Source organism: Erpetoichthys calabaricus, chromosome 17 (genome assembly GCF_900747795.2).
Source record: "Erpetoichthys calabaricus chromosome 17, fErpCal1.3, whole genome shotgun sequence".
Lineage (NCBI taxonomy): Eukaryota > Metazoa > Chordata > Cladistia > Polypteriformes > Polypteridae > Erpetoichthys > Erpetoichthys calabaricus.
In genome coordinates this window covers 41830230-41850615 of record NC_041410.2, presented here as the reverse complement: position 1 = coordinate 41850615, position 20386 = coordinate 41830230, and the positions used below count along the sequence as shown (strand labels likewise).

General features: G+C 39.1%; 1 protein-coding gene across 1 annotated transcript in view; it reads left to right on the top strand.

The window, feature by feature from the left end:
* Positions 1-20386, top strand: part of fes (FES proto-oncogene, tyrosine kinase) — a 135018-nt gene that overhangs the window by 91868 nt on the left and 22764 nt on the right. The window contains exons 13-16 of the mRNA XM_028791400.2: positions 3793-3846; positions 8845-8963; positions 16488-16582; positions 19190-19313. Coding sequence (XP_028647233.1) covers positions 3793-3846; positions 8845-8963; positions 16488-16582; positions 19190-19313 — 392 coding nt within the window. The remainder of the gene's footprint in view (positions 1-3792; positions 3847-8844; positions 8964-16487; positions 16583-19189; positions 19314-20386) is intronic.

The following is a 20386-nucleotide window of genomic DNA, read 5'->3' as shown; positions in this document are numbered from 1 at the left end:
TCTCCTTTATGATTGTACCGTTCTGCAACTTTGTATAAAGTTTTTCTTTTTTTAACTTATGCTATTTATGTTATTTATATGTGACATTATGTAATAAACAGCCCCAAATCTACCAAGTTAAATTCCTGTACTGGTGATTCTGATTCTGATCAAACATGAAGATGCATTACTCCTCTTAGCTCTCAGTATTTACATATCAAACTCTTCACTCAACCCACAAATTCCTTGTATCCACACATTCAAAAAATGTTGGAAAAGAATTGCATTACCAGAGCATACAATTCAAACACACAGTAGGTGACAATAAAAAAATGTAACTGTAATTGGACATGTTCACGAAAATCAGTTATAATCTGGAGAGTCACGGTGACAATGCGACTTTGACTGTTAGAGGTTGCTGGAGACGTTTACCGAAAAGATGTTTACCGTCCCACTTGCATAACATTTTTGTACTCTAGTGATAAAAGTGACTTTTTCTCACATTTTCACACATGTGTGGAAATACACTTGCATGGTCACTTTTGAGTTATTGCTTAAATGTTGGTAAAACAAGCATTTTTGAGTTATGATGCTACCTAATAAACCATTGCAAGAATAGCCATCCTCAGTTTTTCTTAGCAATAGTGTAGACACCTCAATCTCCATTGAGTTTTGTGAGATGCTCATCTTCTCTTCTCTGCCTTTGTCATACCCCATTAGGCTCACAAACACAACGTTCAAGGTGAACAGGTTTGCCATAATGGAAAAACAGATTTAGTTAAGTTTTGCCAAACTCTTGTCTCTCTGACATCGTAATCATTTCAGATCAGCTGGAGGAATGCTCTGCTATAACTACCATCTTTTTTTAAACCAGCTTTTTCCAATACTATGTCATGATTTGCCAGATCTTATTCTGATGACTTTGGCTTCAAGACAGATCCATTCCCTGGGCTGGATTGTCATACTAGACTAATATTAAGCTTAGACTTCTTCTTTTGAAATGTGGGAATAAACCAACACATCTGGAATGTGCCTACATGAAAATGACGAGAACATGGCAACTGCACAGTGAACATCCAGTCTGCCATGAATGGTGGAAGGGGGCTAATCTTCAATGCCATTCAGTTCAAAATGTGTTCTAGTGTGGACCGACTGTGTATTGCAGTCACTCATGAAAACCATTCCACGTTTGCTCTTCTATGCACTAAATACGCAAGTCTCCTGGTTCTGTAACTCGCTCATCTGCTCATATGTGGCATTGCCTTGCCCTATAGCCAGTATTAGGCTCACAAATGCAAAATTCAGGATGAACAGGTTTAGCATAATGGAAGAAAGGTTTCACTCTTTGAACAATAATACATCATGTACTTAAAGTATTGTGCGGAATGCTGGAGAGCATTAATAAAGTCAAAAGTAGCAGTCAGTTCTCAACTTCATGTAGTTTTGTCTGCATTTTTCCCCAATACTATTACATTTCACTTTATTTCCTGTATACCCAGATATTCTTTACCAGTCTGTAATTCTGGGGTGAACAAATCTGTCCCCCCAGAGTGCTGCAGTGGTGACAGGTTTTGGGTTCAGCCAATGTGACTATCAGGAGCAGAACTGCTAATGTCGTGTAAGGGAATACTTTTCCTGAGTGGATATCTTTTTTCCTGTCTTTGTAAGTTTAGCTTTGTGATTTAAACAGATATTGAAACAAGTTTGTCATATTGTAAGTGTAATGATGAAGAATAATTTACAAATAAAACTAATCTGCACGTTAGGGACATCAGAATTTCGTTTTACCTAATCTATCACTTTCTTCAGTTTGAGTCAGGTGAACTAAGTTAGTGAGTCAGTCAGTCATTTTCCAACCCGCTCTATCCTAACACAAGGTCACGGGGGTCTGCTGGAGCCAATCCCAGCCAACACAGGGAGCAAGGCAGGAACAAATCTCGGGCAGGGCACCAGCCCACCACAGGACACACACACACACACAACAAGCACACGCACCAAGCACACACTAGGGACAATTTAGGATCGCTAATGTACCTAACCTGCATGTCTTTGGACTGTGGGAGGAAACCCACGCATTCACGGGAAGCGAACCCGAGTCTCCTAAATGCGAGGCAGCAGTGCTACCACTGTGCCACCATGTTGCCCGTCAGGTGAACTCCTTGTAAAAGAATTTCGAATAAGGACTCAGTTTGAATGATTTTCTCTCAGTTGTCACAAGTGATCAGTGGTGTAGCGAGGGGCGGGCAGAGGGGGGCCAAAAGGCTGGCACAATTTTGGGGGCGGCATTATTGGGCCAAAAGGCTCAGTACAATTCATATGTAAGCATCAGGGTTTGGAAAAATAAATGAAAAAAGTAAAATTCTCTGATTTTTATACACAAATGCTTCAAAACTAATTTTCAGACTGTCCTTCTGTGACGACATCAGACACAGTAGTTGAAATTTATGAGGCAATAACAAAAATTAACAAAAACATTACATAGATAATAGTTTCTAGGAAGATTAAACAACAAATTTACAATTTATAATTTCATTTTGTTATCAATCCGAATGCCTTCTTGCTCTGCGCAGAAAACATCCCCACCTATCACTTATACACTACACTGGTTCTGGTTTTCGCAGCGTAATTATATTAAATTAATAATTAGAACACGGCTTATCAGTGCATCTATACAATATTCTTGTCTAGTTGATGCTTATAAATAATTATATGTGAAAAATTAGTGCTGTTTCTCTATATGGTGTGAGCAGTGGGGTTGAACGCACCCCTAGAAGACACGGACGGTCCTCAAAAACCCCCTCTTACAAACGCTGATAGACTACCTTCACATTGCTCCCTTACTTGCTGGACTTTTTGTCACACTTGGGTCACAGATTTGCACAGAAACGCAGGACATTGTAGTGACAGGAACTTTATTCAAACACTTCAAATAAACATTTCTCTTTTTCAAAAGGGGTGAGCGTCAGGAGCGGGACCCCAAACAGGAGCAGTGGATGTCTAGAGGAGGAGAGAATGACAAGCAATCAGCCAAAAAGGACAGGTGCTGTTCAGGCTTTTAAGTAAGCGTAGCGTCGCACAAGAAGCATATCACGTGGCAGAGCAGCCGCAAGTAAGTCCAGCAAGTAAGGGAGCAATGTGAAGGTAGTTTGAGGAGCGTCCGTGTCTTCTCGGGGGCTTTTAGGGGGAAAATGTGTTCAAAATTTATCAATTAATGCAAAATTTATCTTAATTTTTCTTTATACGTCATTTTAGTTTTCTATTTAAATAGGTTAACATATTCAGATATGTTGCAGGGCAGCAAACTGAAGCACCGTCCCGCCCTGAGCGGCATGAACTCGAGCTACGCCACTGCAAGTGATGAACCCTAAATCAAGCAAAGTAAATACTGTATGGTACTATATTTTTAAACAATACAAATCTGCCCTGATAATTTGACAAAATCAAAATGTACACGGCCTACATAGGTAAAGAAGGGGAAGAATTAGAGAAAGGCTTCCAGGACAGACTGAAAGGTGGCTGCTTATTTCCAGATTGACTGAAATACAAACTTGCAATAATTGTGCTCCTCCAGGCCTCAGCATTGCCCACCTCATTTAACCAGTGTGCCCCTATAGTGTATGTTACCAGTAAATTTTATGATCCTTAAATCTGCACCATACATTTAGCAAATCACAAAGGGCAACACGATATGAGGCCTGTAGCATGTTGGACCCCCATGCTTGCTCAGAGTATTAGGTGGTATTGTGTAAGTTTGCTCTGAGGTGTTTGTATTTATGCTGCTTAGTTAACTTTTCTCTGTCTCTTTGTTCTCAGGACAAGTGGGTGCTAGACCACGATGATGTCATTTTGGGAGAACACATAGGACGGGTGAGTATTTGTTGAAAAGGCCAAAGAGAACTGAGTGACTTTGTGCCAGTGGCTAAATAAGATGTGTAAGTGGAGTTAGGACTCCTCCTAGTGTGCTGAAGAAACACAAAAAACAATTCATTGTCACTTAACTGACACCATTCAATCTGAACAGTGCATTAACTCAATTGTTTACTTAACTGGCTTCTTTTTTCAAAAACTACTAGAAGTATAATAGCCAGCTGGCAAAGTGCAAGTTCTTAAAGCAAGTTTGGGCTGAATACATCGTGGCTCTGAGAAAAGGGCTTAAGTGCATTGCTTTGTATTTAGTGACTGCTCCTTTTTAGTATTTAAGGCCTATTTAAAACAAGCACTTTGACATGAGCTACAACCTCGCGATTTAGGCTAATCTGATCATATTAGGTTAAATTAATTTTTGCCCGATTATGCATTACATATTACTGTTGCGCAACACACAGATCACAGGAGTTTGAGACAGTAACCCTTGATCCTTTACCTAAAAGTAGCAGACTAACGGTAAAACAAGCTTTTTAAATTGGGAAATAGTTGCATCTAAAAGCTCATTTTTTTCCAAACTCACTTAACGTGTCCTAAGCACTGATAATTAAATGTAAAATTGACACCAATGTGATCTTTTTCCTCCTTGCATAAAGCCGCCTCCTAGTAATAAAATAAAGTCATGTCCACGATTTAAAACATCACTTCCTTGTTCAAAAGCGGTTCATTTTCAAAGGATCTGTGTTATCACAAAGAGCCAGAGGCTCAAGATGATGCTTGTTGGACTCTTCATGTAGTATTTAGTTTTCAGCTGCATTCTTCTGCTATGAAAAAAATAAGTTGCACAGCAGTAACAATAAAGACTGCCAGTTATATTTTGTGTATTTTTTGGTTGATTTTTTATCGTGTGTTAAATTGCAAACTTAGGCCAATGGACTCTTAGCTGCCCTTTTAACTGGTTGTACCAAAAGAGCCTGGAATTTAAATTGTGTGGGCACCAGCTGAGGATTTCAGAAGCAGCCCATGTAGCATCACTGGCTGCCTGTCAGTTTTCGAATTGATTTTAAAATCTTGTTGCTAGTTGTTAAATCTTTACATGAGCTTGCTCCTGCCTATTTATCTGAATTGTGTGCTTTACACCAGCCATCTAGAGTGCTTAGACCTTCTGGTCAGTTGTCTCTTGTTATCCCTCATACCAAGTGTAAAACTAAGGGGGACAGGGCCTTTGCAGCTGCTGCTCCTCGCCTGAGGAACTCTTTACCTCATCACATAAAGGAGTCGTCTACAATTGAACTGTTTAAAACAAGATTAAAGACTCATTTCTATACACTTGCATTCTGTGACCTTCAGTAATACTGATGGTTTCCTCGTTGTGATTATGTAACATTACTTCTATTTATTATTTATTTTATTTATGTTCATATATTTTATTTCTATATATGTTATTTATGTTATTTGTATGTTTTCTTTTCTTCTATCATTGTAAAGCACTTTGGCCACAGCATTCCTATGTTGTTTTAAATGTGCTACATAAATAAATTGACATTGACATCACTAAAACAGACAGGACCACCACCTACAGTGAAGGTTAGGGCCTCGCTGTCAGGGCTTGCTTGGCACTTACAGTAAGTCTTTGTCTTCGACGCCTGGAACAACTAAAGTAGGACAATGGTGTAACCTCACCGGTGTGCCTCACTATAGTGGTTAACTCGCTACCCTGTCTCGTAGGTAAATAAAGCAAAACACAGCTGATTATGGCATTACTGACTGGCTGGGCAGAATATTTCTTCATCTGATAATTATAGGTGACCATGCTTATAGTGTGATAATTATTCTTTGTAAAGAATTTGCGTGTAGGTTTAATTGCGGTAAAGTAGCTAAACTGTTTCACATTTCAGGTCTCTCTTGTTGACTCTGCTTGTTGTGGTTGCTGATGACTCAGCATAAAGGGCTCATGCAGCAGGTATCAAGTGTTGGCACACAATTCACGCATTATGATTACAAGATGTCTACAAAGAAAAAGAACCTCCACAATGTGGCTCACAAATTTGTGCTTTCGGATTTTTGATAGCTACTTAGGATGTTGATGGGAAGACCCTCAGGGCCCATTGTTACAATGCACCACCATTGACTTCCTGACCCTGTCCATGAAAGGCACTTTGACAGCCTCACAGCACACTAACTGCCTGTGAAAACTCCATTATTGCTATTCTTTTATACATCCAAAAATATCCCTTTTTATTTTTTAATTACGGTGACTGCTGAATTTGTTGAAAGGCCAAAATTGGGCTTGACTGTGCGGCTTCTCTCTGTTCTCAGTAGAGAGAATGAGAAATGCAGTACGGGCTCTGCTTTTGTAAAAGGAGTTAAGTTTAGTGCACTGGCACTCTTTCTGTCTTTTAATTTGGTCTTGTTAAGGATAGATAGATAGATAGATAGATAGATAGATAGATAGATAGATAGATAGATAGATAGATAGATAGATAGATAGATAGATAGATAGATAGATAGATAGATAGATAGATAGATAGATAGATAGATAGATAGATAGATAGATAGATAGATAATTTGTTTTATCTATCTATCTATCTAACAGATGAACTTTATTTGTCATCAGGGGAAATTTGGCTTACTACAGAAACTCTTTAAATAAATAAATGCATAAACAGATAGATAAATAAATATGGATACAAACACTCTATGGTTTGAAGACACACCAGAATGACTCAAAAGAAAGAGACATATAAAAAGAAAGAAAGCTTTGGATTTGGCAGTAACAGACACAATGAGGCACCATGCAGAAGTATTGCTGTTAGCATAAAGGAGCCCCAGTGGCGTTTCTTGACCCACTTTGAATAAATCATTGACTGAAAGTACTCAAAGTCAATGTGTCATTGAGAAGCGGTGTAGCATTGTTCATAATGGCACTCAGTTTTGTTTTAAATCCTATCCTTTGCTACTACCTCAGGTGATCCAGAAGGTGTCCCATAACTGATCCTGCCCTTTTAATTAGCTTGTTGATTCAGTTGGCCTCTTGTGAAGTGATGTTACCAACCCAACACACTACAGTAGAAAATTGCACTGACCATCATAGAGTTCTAGAAGATGTGAAGGATGACACTTCCCACATTAAAGGAACGCAGTCTCCTAAGGAAGAAGAACCAGCTCTACCCTTTCTTATAAAGTTCCTCTGTGTTCCGAGACCAGTCTGTGAGGACGTTTCATAGTGTTTAGCATGCAGCAGATGCAAAGAACAGTCTATTCAAAAGGGAATGGCTACTTAGGAACTGATCTATTTATGTGTGACCAAACGTTGAGAACAATTTATGCGAACAAATCCATTCCCATGCATGAATTACATAAACAGTCTGCTAGGAATCAATCAAGCCTGCTGTGCATTTTTAGTTCATACATTAAATGGACAAAGTTTGAATAATAATGTTAACGAAAGAGAAGTGACCCACATGTTCATGTGTCTCATTACATGTCATGTCAGAGCTCCAGTAAGTTTCAGTAAGATGGTGGTTCATGTCTTTCCCCAAAATCTGATTTATGATTTATGGCCAATTAGCTTCACCGACCCATGCGTAGCTTACAATGTAGTAGAAGAGTGAGACATTTCATTAGATTCTGTTTAGCAAATCCAGTTTATGAGAAAACAGCAAATAAATTGTCACAACTAGGTTGCTGTTACATGATCTGTCCGTCTGACTTTTCTTTTTTCCACTCTGGTTGCTACAGTATCTGCTCAGACTGGAAGAGGGTTCATTTAGGTTGGACTGAAGCCAGTTACTGTAGTTACCCGAGACCAAGTGGCCTTGGCTGAAGAAGATCATGTTAGGTGTGGAGGTGTCCAACTTACACAGGCACATGTACTTCTCCTTGCATGTATCCTGCACTTTCATTTCCAAATCATCAAGCATTCCTTTAGAATGGTATAACTAGGACTGGGAAGTAGTCACCCTAAACTTGGATATCCATTTTTGTATTAGGTGGTTGCTTTTTGGTTACATTTGTATTTGAGCCGGTGCCACCAGGACTTTCCAGTTTCATAATCAACTTATGTCTGTGAAATGTAATGTGCAGCGAAACATCAACACGTTAGTGATTGGGTTGAAAAGAGACAGTCTACAACATGTCCTACACTGCCAATATGAAAGGGTTTAAGTTCTGTATCTGTTAAACTGACAAAGCAATACAATTACGCAACGATAAGACTAAAAACACAGTACAAAGGGCACCCTACCTCCATTATTAAAGGAACTTTGCAGGAAGCCTCAATTCGTTTTTTCTTCTTTGGTGCACTTTCCATCAGGCAGGCTCATTTACATAAATGCAAATTTAGAGCACTTCAGGGCATATTTTACTGTAGTTTGCAAAGTACATTTTTCTAATTTACAGCTTGCAGCATAATGTGTGTTGACATTTCTCACAACTGAAGTAGGTCACTTTAGCTGTGACATGAGAACAAATTGGAGCAGTCACTGAAACAGCATCCTGAGTCAAATGGTCACACCTCTGCTGATTTCTTTAACTTCTCGTCTAAAGATAGAAACACTCCTCAATGTCCCTGAGCTGCAATGCTTCTCTTATACAATGCAAATTCTTATGAAATTTGGCCAGTGCTTGGCAAAAGCTAGCATGTCTGCTCTTTCATTTGTAATGGGCAGCAGAGAAGCCAACATTTCTGGGCACCGTACTTGATATTACACCACTTGTATAACATTTTGCAAATCAGACATCTACAAAATTGTAGTATGCAATTCATTTCTAAAACGTATTATATAAGCACTATATACAGTATACTTTACTTTGTATTGTTTTCCACTTGAGCTTTCCAGAGACTCCTGTCCTGGCACCTCTCAAATTCTCCAGTAGTTGCCTTCTGCCTGCACTGTCTTATAGACGTTTAACAGTCCTGGAATGCTGTGTTGTGTTGCTAAAGAATCTGACATATTATGTCTAGAGTTTTGACCCCTTGGCTTTGTTGCTTTCTCCCAGGGGAACTTTGGAGAAGTATTCAGTGGACGTTTGCGGTCTGACAACACCCCTGTTGCAGTGAAGACATGTCGAGAGAATCTGGCACCAGACCTGAAAAACAAATTCCTCATGGAAGCAAGGTCAGCACCACAGCACTGAGGATTATTATCTCTACTTTTAAATATCTACGTACTGCTGCATATTTCTGGAGTCAAATTACAAATGACATTATCTCAAAAAATGATATACAGTATATCTGTAAAAAGATACAGCCAGAATGCTGATATAATCATTTTACAATGGGAAAGGGCAAGGGAGATGACTTTTCCCAGTTCTAAATAGGAAAAAAATGTTGAACAATAACAATTAAAGGTATTGTTTAGTAGCACAAGAGCTTGCTTGTTGAAACTACTTGTTATTTTCCTGACCATATTTTTTGCAAACCTATTGATGTAAGTGTTTACAAAAATGTTCCAGCTCAATAGAAATGGAGAGGAGGTCTGAAACGGATACAATTGACGCTTACGGCTTGAAGCTGTCTAAAGAGTGCCTCTGTGTGGCCCATCTGAGTAATGAATGGGGATGGCGAGAATGAAAAGGAGCTTTCAAAATGAATATTGATGTGAAGTGTTTAAAAAAAAAATTGCATTGACGATATTTAGTTAAGCAGAAGGAAAATAAGATCCAGTCAGCTTAAATTGTACCTGTCTGTCAAAGGCTAAAACAACTTGGCATGGCGTAGGAAGGCTGGCATGTGTGCTCAGGTGCCTACGTTTTTAATTTAGTAATGCAAAAGGTTCTGAATCCTTTTAGTTGCACGTTTAAAGCCAAAGTTACTGAATCACAGCCAACAGCACCAGTAGTGCATGAAGCAACCCTGGATCAGGGCCATTCATTCACAGGGTACTGAAAATATACAAAGAAAAGAAGGAAAAGTAATATGAATTAAAAGAAAAGTGGCAATTGACTGATTCACTCTGCTTTATAAGGTACAATCCAATTAATGTCCCTGTAATGCCCAATCAGAGCTCAGCTGTGCTCTTTATTTATCTCATACTGATGGGCTCCACCCGCTGCTCGCTTCGCTCTCCCACCCCCCGGGTTTGGTTTACCGGATATACAATTTAAAGAGATTGTTATTTTCATGGGAATTGTTACATATGTATTATTTTCACTTTTACTGTAAAACGTTTGCAAAAACAATACTTGTCCTTTATTTATGGCCTTAGGCGTGGTTACATCTCTTTCTCACAGGACATATAATGCTGCTCGCGTTGTGAAGGGGGGGTGGTTGAACGCACGCTAAGGAGAAGCGGTTGCATTATCTGCTAGCTTGTTGCTGCTGCTGCTGCTGGTGTTCTGCATGTTCTGCTTGTTGTGCAGCGTGTCGATCATTTAAAAGCCTGCACAGCAGCTGTCCTTTTGCCACTTTGCGTCTCTGCCGCTCCCATTGTGAAGGGGGTGGGGTGGGGGGGCTTAACGCACACTAAGGAGAAGCGGTTGGATCATCTGCTGGCTTGCTGCTGCTGGCGAGCTACGTGTTCTGCTTGTCGTTGTTTTAAAAGCTGGGAGCACATGAAGTGTGTCTACCAAAAGCATTCCAACAACTGCTAGGTTAGATGTCCGTGAACTTGTTTTAAATATTGTCTCGCGTGATGTTAAAGTGTCTCTCACGGGAAGTCAAATTTTCTTCCGAGAAGATCACGTCTCGTCTCCCTAGTCTCCCTCCCAAGATTTTTTTTAATAATAGAGAGATACCAAAAGCACTAGGGTGTTGTACTGTGTTGGTCATTATGGATGCTGTGAGAAATCAAGCAAAATGACACCTTTGATTGGCTAACTAAAAAAGATTACAATATGCAAGCTTTCAAAGCAACTCAGGCCCCTTCCTCAGGCAAGATGTAATACAGAAACTGGAGTTCCCTGTGTTTATATAGACACTAAGAGAGATACAACATTGGGAAACCTTTAAGTGAGACGTCTTAATAGACCTCTTCAGGTTAAGATTCATTTAGCAAGAGAGGAGAACAACGTATGGTCAAGATGTTTGGATATTTCCTGTAGCAGCCTACTTTAACAGCCATAGACACTGTGAGAAGGACTTTAAAGTCACAGCAGTGCTTATGGGCAACTTCAGAACACAGCAAGAGAGAAAAGAATGGGAAGTGAAACTCATGCTAACATGTAACACATTACAACATGGTTTAAATAGAGACAAGAATTTTATGCAAGATATGAGGATTGTTTGCATTTCTCGGACTGACACAGACAACCTGTCTACAGACCCACATCAGAAACTTCAAAAGACTTTGTTGGACAGTTATCTTATTCAAAGATTTTGACTTTATGTTGTTCTCCTCTCTTGCTAGATGAAACTTAGCCTGAAGAGGTCTATTATTTTTTATATTTAAGATGTCTCACTTAAAGGTTTCCCAATATTGTATTTGTCCTAGTGTCTACATAAACATACAGAATTCCAGTTTCTGTATTACATCTTGCCTGAAGAAGGGGCCTGAGTTGCCTTGAAAGCTTGCATATTGTTAGTCAGTTAGCCAATAAAAGGGGTCATTTTGCTTGACTTCTCACTATATACCAAAAACAAAAACAAGACCGACTTCTGCTCAGCTTCAGTGTTGTATAAGAGCATTCATGGACTGCAGATTGCAATGTGTTCTTCCGAGGAAGTCTTTAACTGAGGACCTTTAAATAGATGGCTAACTTCACTTGCAGACTATTTCAGATGCTGCGTTAAAAGCAGACAGTGTCGATGGCAAATCTGAACACAGATGTCTCGCTTCACCTCCCTTACTGTTTAACTTTTGCATTATACTGAAGTAACGTTGTTTGCTGGATTCTATTTTCCACACCGTCACATACCACTCCATTAGATATGACTAGTTATATGTTGCCATATACTTAAATACTGGCTGCCTGCTTTAAGAGGTGTTTATTATTGCAGTATGCACACAATTTTCTCCTGACCAAAGGATTTGCTACATGGTGATATTATGAGCTCCCTTATCTTTGTCAGGTTGCTGACTCTATACTGAGAGTTGGACTTGGCTGTCTACGTCAGCGGTCCTAAGCATCTTGAATGCATGCGGTGAAGTATCTGTTTGGTGTTTGTCTATATAACGTGGGGATCAAAGAAACTTGTGTCATACTAATTGATTTTTTGTCCCAGTTAGACAAAGTGGCATCTTATTTTTATAAATGTATTCCGTTAAAAAATTCCATCACTTTGCAGAAATCTGACTTGGTCAGCTAGACAGCCTGTTCAAGTATTGAAATTTGAAACTAATAATAAGTCTGAGGCTGTGCAGTCATTTTAAGGCAGGTAGATAATAATAATAATAATAATAATTAATTAATTAGATGTCTTCTGCTGGTTGATGAAGAGCCAATATAAGGACATTTAAACTAGGCAGTCTGTCCAAGTTGAGAGCACCAGGACAGCACATTGTCATGTCTTTTTTGTGACTGATTTACTGATCCCGACATTCTCCATAGGACCAACAAATAATTGGGAATATAGCTAGATATTCAAGTGAGAGTTTATGATTGTGTCCAGACTACAGCTTAAGAAATTTCAGCAGAGATTTTTTGCTCATACAGACTGAATGCTTTCTGTTTCACTGTTTAATTTACCAGTTTTACAGAACTGTTTTCTCCTTTGGCCTGATCCATGTTTTGCTAGCGTGTTCACTCCACAAACAAACCCTAATTAACACAGCAAGCAGAGTGGCTGGCATGGATTAAATGGCAATGGAACAGCCACACGCAGATGTTGCTGGAAAAAAGATTTTTCAAATCCTTAATGGTCTTGTCCATCTTTTCCATTGTTAAATCTGTTTTAGCAAGTTGACTGGAGATTAGAGTCTGAAACTGTAGACGGTGATGTAGCTCGAGTTCGTGCTGCTCGGGGAGGGACAGTGCGTCAATTTGCCGCCCTCCAATATATCTGAATATGTTAACCTATTTAAATAGAAAATTAAAATGATGTATACAGAAAAATTAAGATAAATTTTGCATGGATTTATTCATATATAGAGAAACAGCAATAATTTTTCACATATAATTATTTATAAGCATCAACTAGACGAAAATATAGTATAGACGCACTGATAAGATGTGTTCTAATTATTAGTTTAATATAATTACGCTGCGAAAAGCAGAACCAGTGTAGTTCACAAGTGATAGGTGGGGATGTTTTTTGCGCAGAGTAAGAATGCATTCGGATTGAGAATGAAACAAAATTATAAATTGTAAATTAGTTGTTTATCTTCCTAGAAATTATTATCTGTGTAATGTTTATGTTTATTTTTGTTATTGCCTCATAAATTTCAACTGCTGTGTCTGATGCCATCACAAAAGGACAGTTTAAAAATGATTTTGAAGCATTTGTGGATACAAAACAGAGAATTTTACTTTTTACATTCATGAGTGATATTTTTACAAACCCTGCTGCTTACACACAAACTGTATTGATTCTTATGGCCAATAATGCCACACCCAAAAATGTGCCACCCAGTGCGGACTGCCCCCTCCACCTACCTCTAGCTATGCCACTGACTGTAGATTGAAAACTAAGAGAGACGGCTATGGCTGCAAAAACAGACATCATTTGTTGACATACTGTGAAACTTGTGGCAAAATCTGTTATGTTATCAGTGAAATATTGCGGGTCAATAATGAAATGGAAGAATCATATCTTATTAAAAAAATATTTTGCTTCACTGGTTGTGGTGCAGTCATTGCAAAAATGTATGCAAACACGCTAATCATAATCTACTGGAATACGTTTGCTCAGAATCGGTGGGCTTCTAGTAGTCACAGTTCTAATAACTATGCCAATGTTTATTTGGACTGAGTAATTTCTTTTTGAGTACCATATATACTTGTGTATAAGTCGGGTCTTGAAACCCGAAAAACCAATCATAAAATCAGACCTGACTTATATGCCAATTCACTTCAATTATTACTTTTTTTTACATCTTCTTTCTTCTTCCAATCTCGCACCAGTTTCTCAGACACATTGAATTTTGTTGCAGCAGCGCAGTTACAAATTTCTTTTGCAACTTCAATAACTTTTAATTTAAAACCAGCTTCATATTTTCTTCTCATCGAATGCTCCATCATAGATAAGGGATGCTTTTGCTATAAAGGTGTATGAGGGCGTGAAACACAAAACAGTGCAATCATCGCTTCAGAATAGTTCGGGTATTACCGTGTGGTCATGTGGGCACAATACATAGAAAAAAAGGCAGTGTGCTCCATGGTCACTCTCTCAGGTGGGCGTTAGCATATCATAATCTCTTGGACCAATAGCACGAGTTTTCCACATTATACGACTTATATGACCGATATTGACACTTTACATATGCATACAGTATATTCAGATAAAGTGAAAACACAGCAGAAGTATACAAAAAATTACATGTAAAGTAATTAACACCTATTGTAAAGGTCCCATTTTAGACCTTACTTTTTATCTACAACTCAACTGTATGCACAATATTTTGCCAGCCTCCACCCAAATCATTTCTTCAAGAATTGTGGAGCAAATCATTCAAACCCCTTCTTAGCCATTTCCAAGGTCTTGGCATATGACAGTATAGTGGGACTATCTCCATGGTACAGTGCTTCTTAAAGGGCTCTTGGACTTACTGTCTGCTGTGGACTGGCGCCCTGCCCGGGGTTTGTGTCTGTCTTGCGCCCTGTGTTGGCTTTGATTGGGACTATGTTAGGATATAGAGGGTTGGACAATGACTGACTGACTGACTGACTTACTGTACATTATTTCTGTAGTTACTTTTGTCAAACAACTGACCTTCTCCATGTGCCCATCCTTCTGTTGATGAGACACTGGCATCAACTTTAAAAATAAAGCGGACAGCAGCACACCCTAGTGGCAAGATTTTATAGGCTCCTTCACCCATTGGGTGTGTTTGCACCAAAACCAGAAGCTGTGCCCGTCTTCACAAGGCTGTCTTGTCCTTCCTGACAGGAAGCTCAGTGATGCTGTGTATGGTGACGGGTGCTAGATGTTTTCTTATTTTGTCATTTCATCTATCTATTCCAGGGGCCTCCAACTCCACTCCTGGAGAGCTACTGTGGCTGCAAGTTTTCATTCTAACTCTTTTCTTAATTAGTGACCAGTTTTTGCTGCTAATTAACTATTTCCATCTATTTTAGTTGACTTTTCTTGAGACTCTGGCCAGTGAATTGATTCTTTTTTCCTTAAACGGCACCTAAACATAAATCTGATGTGAAGTGAGGCAACAGATGACTAGCTAAGTTGGGGCCTCAAACTCCACCCAACTTCACTTCATTCAGTTTCTTAACTTGAAGCCAATTCTAGTTGCTAATTAAACCTGTTATTTAATTCCATGGCGCTCATTCTGCCATGGCAGACATTTCCAAAACTGTTGATTTTCTTTTTTAAGAGCACTGTTAAAATGTTTTGTGGACCTGAGCAGATCAACATCACTGAGGCCTTCACCATTCTTTATTTTCAGTTATTGTGTGATGGACGCAGGGTGTTGTTTATGTTGTTTCTTAATATTGTTTGGTTGCTAATTAAGGAAAAAAGAAGATGTGCATCAATTAAAATTAAGGCAAAAAGTTAATTAGCAGCAAAATTTGGTCACTAATTAAAAAAGGGTTAGAATGAAAACCTGCATCCACAGTAGCTCTGCAGGACTGGAGTTGGAGACCCCTGATCTATTCAGTTAGAAGATATTCACACACTTACAAATGTCCTGTGTGTTGTATTTATTGTGTTTTTAATTTCAATATTTGCTTTGTAAATTCTTTTGAAGGGTACTATGTAATATACAGATTAGTCACCCCCATTTAAGGTCTGGCAGTGTAAGCTGATAATGGTGGAATAAATAATATACAGTATAAACTGTAAATCCATAGTTATTATTTTATGATTGAAGTATTTCTGCTCTTTTGGGAGTGTAGGATTAATTTAAGTGAATATCTGAAATCTCTGAATTACACTTGGAGGACCTCAGTGGTGTTTCATTAGTGTAATCGATTCTTAGTTGCACCATCAGAGTTTCTTCAACCATCATTCTATTTCCAAAGCCACTCTTTCTATCAAAGCCACAGTCTAACCTGTAACATTACCTGCGGAGCAGGTAACACCCTTCCATGACATGTCATTCTACAACAAGTTTTAATTAAGTTATTCCTTTGTTTTTACTTTTCTCATAATTAACACTTGAAACATCCATTCATGTAATTGCCCAACCAATTTAGTTGGCAGTTTCTTTTTTCTTATCCCTATTTCTAGTTAAATTGTATCATCATCATAATTACAGTGTGCAAACACACTTTGCAAAGGTAGCTATTTTCTATACATGTAATTGAAAATAAACAGCAATGTGCATCCTGCTCATGACTAGTACCTGCCAGCTGGATGGCTCCCCTCGACTTCATTTTCTTCTCATTTATGTTTCCTAGATTTAAAAATTAGAGTTTAGTTAGTCTTAAACCTTTTGCTTATTATTTAGGGTTGTAGGCACTGCACTGTATCCTAATGGACTCTTAAGTTAAAGAAGTGAGAAAGTCCTCTTTAGCACATGACCATTTTTAGTGTCATGAACAAAGTTTGTTCACTTCTGCTGACCTTCTTTTTCCCTTTTCTGTTACAGGATCCTCAAACAGTACGACCATCCCAACATTGTAAAGCTCATTGGTGTGTGCACACAGAAGCAGCCCATCTACATTGTCATGGAGTTGGTGCAAGGTACTGAAACAAAAGCCTCTTTATAGCACCTCAGTCACATGTTACCTAGGACAGGGAGGACAGAGCAGCAATGTACATCATCTAGCTCAGGGGTCCTCAATCACGGTCCTGGAGGGCCGCAGTGGCTGCAGGGTTTTGCTCCAACCCAGTTGCTTAATAAGAAGCACTTATTGCTCAAGTAACACTTCTGCTTCACTTTAGTTGTCTCGCTTGTTAAGATTTTGAACCCTTATTGCTTATTTTAGTCCTAAACAGTTGTATTCTCCTAATTAGCAATAAGATGTAACTGACAAAAGAGACCAGCATTTCTCCATTTAGCTTGTTACCATTTACACTTGTGTATATTTATCATGCACTATTGGGTTTAATTAAATATCTGGAAAGAAAGTGAAGAGAAAAAGTGAAGGACTGAGAATTACTCCTCCATTTCAGCCTTCAAATCATTTGGAGGATATCCTTAGAAAGGGGAAGAAAATCTAGGATATGAGAATGACCTGACATGGCAGAGTTAAAAGCACTAACAAGCCATGAAATTAAATTATTGGCAAGAATTGCTTTCTAATTAAGCAACCGGATTAGAACAAAAATCTGCAGCCACTGAGGCCATCCAGGACTGTGAATGAGGACGCCTGATCTAGTTAAACCACCGTGACCACATTGGTTGATGCCACAAATAATTTTTACAAGTAAAATTGCAACCATTTTTGAAGTTTAGGTTTGGCACACATTTGGGTCAGTTCTAATTTCAACTGACTTGTGTTCAGTGATGGCCATTCATACCTGGTCATTCTTTTAGAATGACTTGGCTTAGGTGCTGGGGATATCAGGTTTACAACAACAACAACAATCTGTTTCTTGTATAACCCAGAATAACACAAGGAGTGCCTCAATGGACTTTAACAGGTCCTGTTTTTTGACAGTCCGCCCAGATGAGAAAAAATACCCACCCACTCCCCAAAAAACCCTTGAAGGGAAAAAAATGGACGAAATCTTGGGAAAGGCAATTCAGAGAGAGACCCCCTTCCAGATTGGTTGGGTGTGCAATGGGGGTATCAAAACATGGGGTAAATACAACACACTATGCAGGACAGAAGTAATCCTCTTCACAGGGCTAGATGGCCAATCTGTCATGGCCACCTCAGAAATGCAACATAATAGTAGAAACGACTGTGCTTGCCAAGCACTCCTCACCAAGGAGCGCTGTGACAACTCTCAAGGCAAAATGCAAGAATAGATTACATCACTCACTCAACACAGAACTGTCACTTTTGAGGGTACAGAGTTGTTCAGATATATCAAAACCAAAGTAGAAACTAATTAACATAAATGAAAACCAACAATATCTGCCCATCAGCTAATTGTAAAACTATGGCCAGATTGTAGAAAAGGAGTTAGACAAAACAGACACAGTACGTGTCCTGGAGCCCTCGGCCAATAAGCCGCCTTCCCCCAGTGAGTCAGTCCTGGGCCAGCCAATCTGATGAAAGGACCCTTCTACCCGGCGATTCCAGTGCTCCTATTCCATAGGCAGGTAAACAACATGGCAGTAGAGCAGTGGCACCAAGTGCCACATGTGGATACTGGAAAGAGAAACAGAATAGGCAAGCACTAGTCTTCTTCTTCTTCCTTCAGCTGCTCCCATTAGGGATTGCCACAGCAGATCATCTTCTTCCATATCTTTCTGTCCTCTGCATCTTGTTCTGTTACACCAATCACCTGCATGTCCTCTCTCACCATATCCATAAACCTTCTCTTAGACCTTCCTCTTTTGCTCTTCCCTGGCAGCTCTATCCTTAGCATCCTTCTCCCAATATATCCAGCATCTCTCCTCTGCACATATCCAAACTAACGCAATCTCACCTCTCTGACTTTGTCTCCCAACCATCCAACTTGAGCTGACCCTCTAATGTACTCATTTCTAATCCTGTCCATCCTTGTCACGCCCAATGCAAATCTAGTAACAGTGCATAAATATCATAATACTTATGTTTTAGTACTAATGATTAACAACAGAGATTCAGTATGCACAACTAATCAGCAGTTCTAGTCAGGGTATGCTAAACTGACATAGTGAGTCTTCAGCAAGGATTTAAAAACCGAGACTGAAGGGGCACCTCTTAGCAGGCAGTCTAAGATGATTCACTCAGTCAATTAACAGGCCTTCTTAGACCAGCTCAGGCCTTTGAAAACTCAATGTCAAATTGACAAATGCCCAGAGTTTACCCAAAGAGCAGCACTGGCCAACAGTAAAAGCATATTAATGTTTGTATTTGGTAACACAGAGTGCACCCTTAACACTACTCTAACCTTGATCTTTTTTTTGCAAGCTGGTTTAACGTCCTAAATAATTTGTATGTTTCCACTTCAAGTTATTAAGAATATACAGTTGAGGGAAAATGACACACAAGAAGATTTCAGGAGTAAATTGTATGTAGCTTCATTGATGTTCTTTATCCTATGTATCTGTGTGTCTGAAAGAACTGAACATCCAATTATCAGTTTTGTTTTAATAACAGAATATGAGAATCCTTGTACTCCTCCTGGGCTGAACTCTGATTCTGAGGGGGTATCATTTTATTATAAGATGCTTCTCTATTTCATCACTAGGTGGCGATTTCCTTACTTATTTAAGAAGTGATGGACAACGTCTGAAGGTGAAGGAGCTTATAAAGATGGCTGACCATGCAGCTGCTGGTATGGAGTACCTTGAGAGTAAGAAGTGCATCCACCGGTGAGTGACTGTATATTTGTTTGGGATGGAGTCTTTGAGGGTGGAGGTCAGAACTATAACTCTAGAGAAGGTAGTGTGTTAAGTTCTAAAGAAGCAAACCCTGATGGTTAATGCCTACTGCTGTAGTTTCTTTGCAACCATTGTACTCAAGGGTAGGTTTTAATGCTGATGCCAGAAGCACCCCACTTAAAAAACATTCAACAATGTTTTAGACTTTATAATACTTTCTTGAGTTATGGCATTGATTCACAGAGTCCACCACAGTGCCTGGATCTCTGAACCACTTTATTATGTTTTGGAGAGTGGGTTTACTTAGCTCAGGTTAGTCTGTGTGTGCTGCTCCTCCATTTACACCATCAAAGCTGCAACACAAATTATCTCGAGAAAATGCTTTAAAAATATGATTACAGTAAAGACTGCACGGGCTGCTTTCCAACTGATCTCACACACTTGTTGCTCTCATTAAAATTATCCTGATGAGAATCATAATGGCAACATCCTGAGCTGGACCAGAGAACCTCTACAAACCTCTTCCAGCCATTCTTGAGATTTTCATAGACACTCATATGCCATTTGAGACACAGAAAGAGAGAATTCTTCTCATTCTTCTTTCAAAGTCTGTTGATCCCAAGACACTATCACTATTCTTGCTTGGATGGCTTGTCTTCAGCTTGACTGCTTTCCTCACTGCTGGTTTTCAAAAACAGTTTCTAGTAGCCCGTCATGGCTGTAATTCATTTTATATTTTAAAATCTTTGGACCATTTGAAAAGAAGCAAATGCAATTCTGTGCATAATGAAATGGAAATTTCCACCACATTCTTCAAGGTGTCCTATCTAGTGGTATTCCTTGTGTCTTATTAATCACTGTACGAGGGGGAGTTGAGCTAAAGTTAAACAATGGGATTTATCAGAAAATGGAATGAACCTTAACAAATCTGATCATGTCATTTCTCAATGGAGTCTCCGCCCTTCCCAATGCACTTGTGCCACCTGCCTGGCAGTGCCAGCAGAATAAAAGGTTTTGTCTTGTCCTCGCAACCACTTGTGCACTGCTTTCTTCACGTCGTCATC